This window comes from Gavialis gangeticus, unplaced genomic scaffold, assembly GCF_001723915.1.
Source record: "Gavialis gangeticus isolate Ggan-Ray unplaced genomic scaffold, GavGan_comp1, whole genome shotgun sequence".
NCBI classification, from domain to species: domain Eukaryota; kingdom Metazoa; phylum Chordata; order Crocodylia; family Gavialidae; genus Gavialis; species Gavialis gangeticus.
In genome coordinates this window covers 42,501,777-42,509,710 of record NW_017729025.1, presented here as the reverse complement: position 1 = coordinate 42,509,710, position 7,934 = coordinate 42,501,777, and the positions used below count along the sequence as shown (strand labels likewise).

At 41.3% G+C, this 7,934-nt stretch overlaps 1 protein-coding gene across 2 annotated transcripts in view; it reads right to left on the bottom strand.

Annotated features, from left to right (window-relative positions):
- PTPN21 (protein tyrosine phosphatase, non-receptor type 21) overlaps positions 1-7,934 on the bottom strand; it is a 71,451-nt gene that overhangs the window by 10,389 nt on the left and 53,128 nt on the right. For both annotated transcript variants that reach the window (XM_019518685.1, XM_019518686.1), the window contains 3 exons: positions 3,750-5,203; positions 2,244-2,381; positions 467-688 (listed from right to left, as the gene is read on the bottom strand). In XM_019518685.1, the coding sequence (XP_019374230.1) occupies positions 467-688; positions 2,244-2,381; positions 3,750-5,203 (1,814 nt within the window). The remainder of the gene's footprint in view (positions 1-466; positions 689-2,243; positions 2,382-3,749; positions 5,204-7,934) is intronic.

Here is a 7,934-nt window from a genome sequence, read left to right as displayed (position 1 = left end):
GAGATGCACCTGTGGATGCACAACAAGGTCCGGTTAGCCCTGCCAACCATGACCTCGCATTGTCGGCCCATGTTCATCTTGGAGTCAATAATGACTCCAAGATCCCTTTCTGCCTCCGTGCTCTCAAGAAGGGAGTTTCCCATCTTATAAGTGTGCTGCTGGTTTTGAGGGTTATTACAGATTTTTCCACAACTTTAAGGTACAAACTTGCCTCCCATTAGCACAAAAAGAAAAAAGTGATGGAATAAATGCCGTACAGCAGATGTCTCCAGTACCTGATCCTGAATTCTTTCCAGCTGTCCAAGAAAAACACCTCTTCCCCAAAAAGTCAACATTAGCATGAAAAGGAAAAAGAGAACAGACAAGATATTAACTGCCCCCCCAGCCACCATATTTTCTCTTCAATCTAAATATTTCTAAGTACAGAACCAACTGACAAACATTTCTTCAGCTGTACTTTTCTTACCTTAATGTGAGATGCATTGATGTAACCTGTGTTATTTTCTTTGGTTGGGACCAGCTCCACTCTGGTATCATCATAGGGAAGGACATCCTGGAACCTGTTTCTCTCAGCATTTTCAGGGAGCCGGGCTATTGAACACTCACCATCAATGAGTCTTTTCTTTTGAATCCGCTCATATTCTGTAAACACCATCCCCTGCTCTAACCGTTGTTCAAGAATTTTACACTACAAGACAGAAGAAGAAAGCACACAAAGTTTCAGCCCAATTCAGTTTTACTAGTAACAATGCAATGAAAATAATTTAATATAAATAAAATGCACAGATTTTTCTCACTTCTAATTTTTGTAATTACTTCCCAGATATCCCTGTTTGTATAGCACATCACAGTAAACCTGGAGTGGCAAATTCTGAAGTCCTTAACCAGGCAAATCTTTAAGGCAGTGGGAGTTCTGCTGAAGTGGGAGCTGACTCAGAACTTCAAGATATGGCAGTTAGACACAGAGATGGTAAATAACATTCAAAAATGATTTTTTAATTTCTGTAGAGATAACACAGTCAGACATGAGACCAGTTTTGCTAGACAAGGTAATTACGGCATTTCCCCAGATTTGGATTAAGATGTTTAGAAACTTTTCTGCTTGGTTTAGCAGGTTGGACTGGGTATTTTGACTTGATGGAAGTACAATTTATTTTTTCAAAACCAAATACTTTCTAAATCATGAGACACTTCTGGTATTTCTGTTTGGCAAAAATAATTACATGAATAAGTCGGAGATTTAAGCCAATGAACTACTTCTGTTGTCACAAGCAGCCAGACTCATGTTAACATCTGAATGTCCATGTAGCTATCAGACAAGTCAGGAATTTTGTTGTAAACAGATGCCATTACCACATGCTACAGAAAAAAGCACTAAATCTCTACTGACAATGTCTATACTAAAACACTCTAGAGCAGCAGCCTCTTCCACTTTTTTTTTTTGGCCAAGATTTCTAGCACAGAATGGACAAGAAAGGGCACAGTATCACAAAGCTGAGCATGAAAGACTTTGAACAAACATAAAGTAAACTTGATATTCTAAGAACCTTTGAAATCCTGTGAAACTGGACCTTCTTTCTTCTTTCTATTACATGTGCCTGAACTATTTTGTCTATCTCCTATTTACACTGCAATCTTCTTCAGCCAGGAACTTTCAATTTATAAAGCATCAAGCACAAGTACACTCAGTGCTAGAAGAGTGGCAACATTTTTAAAGCTTTAAGTATTTACCTCATCAACAGCTCCATTCTTTGAGGGCAGCATTAGACAACTGCTCCCTTATCCTGATGGATCTTTTGCACAGTCCTATTCTATTTAACATGTATTTCAGATGAGGCTGCTTGGCAAGGAAATGAGGTGATGTGCACACAGAGGACACACATCTCTGAAATCTTTGAAGGGTTCAGTGAAGATTCTCTGTTTTCCCAGCTGTTTGGTTCCAACTTCAAAAAACTATAAATATTATATACTGCCCACTTGCCCAAGGACTGGGGCTAAGGCAAATTACACAAATCTAAGGAAAAAAAGGAGTTATAAACTTGTATACAACTCCTATCCTTAGTCTTCTTAGGCATTTTTACCAAGAGACTGTCAGGAATTACAAGTCTCATTCACCAATTACCTTCTACATCTGACTCAATTTGAAACTAAGATGTTCTAGCAGTTAGCCTTTGCTAATGCATTTCATTTTTAAGATTCTAATCCTAAGGAGAAAGCAAGTATTCCAGAAAATTGAGACATACCCTTTCATCATTTGTTGCTCTAGTAGACTCTTCCTTGCCCTCATCTGGCAGAGGCATTCGAGACAAGGTTAGTCCATTTAGGGCAGCTAGCTTTAGAGGCCCTATTTTTTTTGCATCGGTTTTGTTTTTTTTCATTCCCTGCCAGAAAAAAAATAAAGTTATACCCTATAGAAAACACTGGACAAATAACAAAGCAGACTTAGGAGGGGTTCAGCTTTTGGAAACAGAGGACTACCCTTGTTATTATCTTTGAAAGCCAGTGTGGTAAAAGATTCTGGTGGTAGAACCACATTCTTTCACAGGACCCGACACCAGTCTGTCTTCATTCCAGACAAGTTACTGAAACTTCACAAGAATGGGAAATATTGTTCTCTACAGGTTAGGTCCTAGGGCAAGGAGCATTTTGGAGAGACTGACATTCTTAAACAGAATTAGAATCTCCAACAGTTCAGAATAAAACACAAAAATACCACATATAGAATCAGTTTCATCTATATTAGACAACATTGTTTGTGGACCCAATTTTCAGAAATGAACCCAATTTTGTAGGTGTATTTTACAGTATCTAGGTGTGTCTAAGCATTTCACTGAACCTACAAATCAGGTATTTAAGGTATCACAGTAGTATAAAAAGTGTGCCTTCAACGAATTGCAGACACTAAATCATGGGCACAGAATTAGAGGCCGAAATGAAGTGCCTTGGAAATCATTCTTTACAGCAGCACCTAAAATGTGCTAGGCACTGTACAAACACACAGAAAGACAAAGTCCCTGCCCTAAGGACTTGAAAAATATACCAAAGAAGTAAGGCCAGAGAGGATCATGAATGACTTCGCACAGTTGTGCACAAACATATAAAATTCTGTAAAGCAGGAGTTGTGGGAGAGATGGGTAGCCTGCTTGACCAGGAGAAATTGAATTTGTAAGACACAGAATGGTTAGAAGGCTAGACAAAAAGGGAGAGGGAACCTGAGGAAGAAAGAAAAGAAAAAATGGAGGAAGTGAATAGAAAGAAGGGTGAGGGAAAAGGACATGGGAAAGAATGAGGGAAAAGGAGATGGTACATCTAGTGCTTCATGACATTATGTTAAGTGGGAGAGGGAGAAGAGTCTAGAAAATACACGTGACCACTCAAGTCCTGTGGTTAAACTCAGAGAATGGGTCTAATGATGTCAGAAAGCTGCTAGTGGAGAGGAGGAAACTACTCCTGTTCCAGCCGGAAGGGGCATCAGAAGCTAGTTCCTCATGGATCTGAGATCGATCCAATAGGAATTGGGAGGACCAGCTGAACGGGTGAAACAGTGACAGAAAATAGAGGGGAAAAGAGGTACATAAGGGAAGAAAGGAGAGAAAACAAGAAAATAAAAATGTGGGGTGGACATTTGTTGGTACATTTCAAAAATCTTAAGAGGTGTATTTTTAAAACTCATCAGACAAGTTCTATCTACCAGCATGAGCCCTGGAAAAAAACAAAACAAAACAAAACAAAAAGAAATATCTACTTACACCTAAAGGTGGAAGACCTTCCACAATATTCTTCTTCCCAGACAGAAGATCAGACACAGGTCTCTTCTTCACAGAGTCCTTTCTAACTCTGTACCTTCCTGAAGTTGTAAGGTCAGATTCTGACATAGATGGAGTCAGCAAACCTTCACCTCTTCTCTGCACCTGTGACTCAGCTAGTAAATGCACCGGGCTCATATCTTTCATCCTCTTTTCTGGCTCTGTAATATGTAACTTAGGTTCAAGGATATGCAAAGGGCCAGCAGGTGAAGCAACAGAACTGTATGGATAACTTAAAAGAGACTCAGAAGGATGACCACCCATGATACCAGAAAGCTGGGGTTGGCCTTCAGGGAGAGGAGACAAACTTGTATGAGCTTTTTCTTCTTCAAATTCCTCCTCCTCCTCACTGCTGTGAATCAGCATAGTTGCATCTGAAAGAGACTTTTTATGACCACAGTTCATGCCTTCTTCTTGCTCCTCATTTTCTTCTTGCTTTGTCTTTTCCATTAGAACACTGGGCTGTGACCCTCTTGGAAGGGCCACATCTGCTGCTGATGCTGACATGGTTCTCTCCTTAATTCTGACTCCTTCAAAGCTGTGGACCAGCCCTGCTATTTCAATACTATTTCTTTTCTGTAACTGAGCATGGCGCGCTGATGTTAAGGGTTCACTCACTTCCTGAAGAGAATGTGCAACAGGCAGACTGTCTTCCTGAAATGTCTGGACAGAATGGTGGACTCGTCTTGTGATGAGATCTGGATTGCTGCTGCTTATATAAAGGTGTCGGGAAAGGTCTGGAGTACTGTTTGCAGGTCTTGGGTAGGGGTAAGGAGGAGGTGGTCGATAGACCTGAGTCTTCATGATATTTGGTGCTGGATAATCCTGAGCCTGAAGCTGCACATTTGTCAACTCCGGCACACTGACTGCTCCAACAACTGGACGCTTTTCAGCAGGATAAGGGTATGGAGACTGGCTATGAAAACTGTAATTCAGGTTAAACGGATAGTGATTAGATTGAGGGGAAGTGAAGTGAGCATGTTCTCGGATTTCAGGTTGGCTGTAAACCAGGGCATCAGGTCTACTGTAAGCATATGAATTGCTGATGTTAAGATTTCTCATTGAATGACTCTGCTTATCCGTGTGTATCATTCCCCTGTTAAGCTGTCTCATCACAGTTTCATAATCTGGGGTAGGCCGATAAGAAGGTGGTATTAGTGCACTATGTCGATGCGATGGGACATAATCAGGTCTCAGGATATCACTTCCAGTAATGCTTGGGTTAGAGGACATGGGAGATGGCTGCAAGTAGTGCTGTGGGTTATTCAAAGAGTTTGTGCTGTGTGCACTGTAGACACTACCATTGCGGATTCTACCATTGTAGTCATGTGGAGCTCTATCCAAGCTAGTCTGAGAGTGGTAGTAGTATCCATTCTGATTGTTCACAAAGAGGTTATCTGAAAAGAAAGGGTTTAAACAAACACTACCGTTAGGTCCGAACATAAAGAAGCAACTTCTATTAGACATTTTGAAAATACCAATATCTGATTCAAGAACTTTCTCCCACCATGACATGGGTTTAAAAATACAGCCATATCTCCATGTTGACCACTGTTTGGCTTGCAGCAAGGGAAGTTTTAGTGCTACAAATCTTTTAATACACTGCACTACACAGCTGCTACCTATTGATAATATTTCTGTTTTACTTACTAGATCTGCCTTTGGCATGTCAAATGGATACTACAATACTGTACTGTACTGATTTCTAATATAGCATGGGGAAGACTTGTGTATGGCACTGCCTCCTCTCCCTAGTCACTCATGTGAACTGATTAATAATGATTGCTCAGGGGAGACTTTCCCTCAACTGTTATAAGTCTCACAAAGCCTTACAGCAATTGCATCCACTGAGAATCAGGAGGATTACAAGAACTACTGGGCCACATCTGGGAAAAAATGGAAGAGACTGTAAGCCTGCTTCTGATCATCTTTCTTTAGATTTTATTTACCCCAGGGATATAAATACTCTCGATACATACCCATGTGAGGCTTGGTCTTTGTGGGCTATTGCTTTAGCACAGAGGTGGGCAAAATGTGGCCTGCGGGCCAGATGCAACCCACCAGCCCATTCTATCCAGCCCGCGGGCCCCTCAAAAATTTAGAAAATTAATATTTATCTGCTCCTGGCTGCCTGCCATGCGGCCCTTGATGGCTTGCCAAAACTCAGTAAGTGGCCCTCCACCCAAAATAATTGCCTACCCCTGCTAAGGTGACAATTTAAACCAGTGCAAATTTCCACGTGGATACATTATATTAAGGATAGCTTTTTCACTTTCACTTGGGTTGACAAACAGATTTTAATTAAGCAATATAAACCAAAGTTAAGCCACTCTTAAACTGAAATAAACCAGTACAAACCTTGTGTTTAATTATTCAGGAAGCCACAACTAAACCAGTTCAACTTTACCATACAGACAAGCATAAGTGGCAGCAAAATCAGGCTCACTATCTATAAACAGATATCAGTGAAACCTGCAATAAGTGACCGTACTGACAGCCAAGAGAACAACTTCTTAAAAAAAAAAAAATCAAACTAAAGTTTTCAGGAAAATCTGGGACTATTTTAAAGTATAACCAGTTATTGCTGATGTGTGTTTTACCTATCACTGGTTTCACTGTACGTAGCAAAGTACGTTATCTATTGTTTTATGTATTCAACATATATGAAACAATGGATTCCAAACCTTTTGCTCCATTTTGTAGGAGTCACCACTTCATGTAGTTTTTGTGCATGTAGCTTTTTTTAAGCTGCTACTGGAAAACTCATCAAGCCAACCATAATCTCCTGAATGCCCTTAATGTTTCCGCTTTCTATACAGACTATGCTAATTACTCATATACCAATGGTTTCCACACTGGTGTACAGATCATGCTGGCTGCACCACATCACAAGAGTGATGGAAAAAATTTTTCCTTGTATGTCTTGAAAGTATTTGATATTAAAAGTTTGATGGCAAGGATGCATTGTGGTGCAGCAGAAATTCTGGGTGTTGACAGTGGTTAATTGGTCAAAAAAAGTTTGGAACCATTTTCTATACTAGTTATAACAGGCAATAAAAGCCTCTCTCTTGCTTGGGTCTCTTGCGCCTGACCCTTGGAAGTCTCTACTGCTTTCATGGCCTCAGCTGGTTCCTTGCAGCATGCAGAGGCAGGAGGACACAAAGTCCATTGACAATTTATTGCTCACTGGCACCCTAGAGGTCCAGGGATATGAAGAAATTACTCAGTTCTGTTCATTACCTCACCTCCTCAAAGTTACCTATAACCAGAGTAGCCATCAGCTAGTTCAACCTCATTCAAGAGGGATTATACCTATATCTACTGCGGTCATAATCAGTAAATCAGTGTTCACTCTCTTAGCTCCCTGTCACATACTCATATATTTCCATAAGTAAAATAAGAGCAAACACAGCAACAAAGGCAACACTGGGGGCTTGAATCACATTTCTATGACTTTTTTTATAAAACTGTAGGTGTGCAAAGGGGCATCAGAGTATAATGCAATGAGCCCTCACTTTAAGGTCATAGATTCATAGATGTTGGGGTCGGAAGGGACCTCAATAGATCCTTGAGTCTGACCCCCTGCATAGGCAGGAAAGAGTGCTGGGTTCAGATAACCCCAGCCAGGGGCCTATCTAACCTCCTCTTGAAGACCCCCAGGGTAGGGGAGAGCACCACCTCTCTTGGGAGCCCATTCCAGATTTTGGCCACTCTAATTGTGAAGATCTTCCTAATGTCCAGTTTAAAACTGCTAGCTTATGGCCATTATTTCTTGTGACCCCCGGGGCGCTCTAGTGAGTAGAGCCTCACCAATTCCCTTCTGCGCCCCCATGATGAATTTATAGGCAGCCACAAGGCCGCCTCTCAACCTTCTCTTGTGGAGGCTGAAGAGGTCCAGGTGCCCTAGTCTCTCCTCATAGAGCTTGGCCTGCAAGCCCTTAACCATACGAGTGGCCCTCCTCTGCACCCTCTCCAAGTTATCCACATCCCTCTTGAAGTGTGGCGCCCAAAACTGCACATGGTATTCCAACTGCAGTCTGACCAGTGCCTGATAGAGGGGAAGTATCACCTCCTTGGTTCTGTTTGTCATGCATCTGCTGATGCATGATAAAGTGCAGTTAGCTTTGC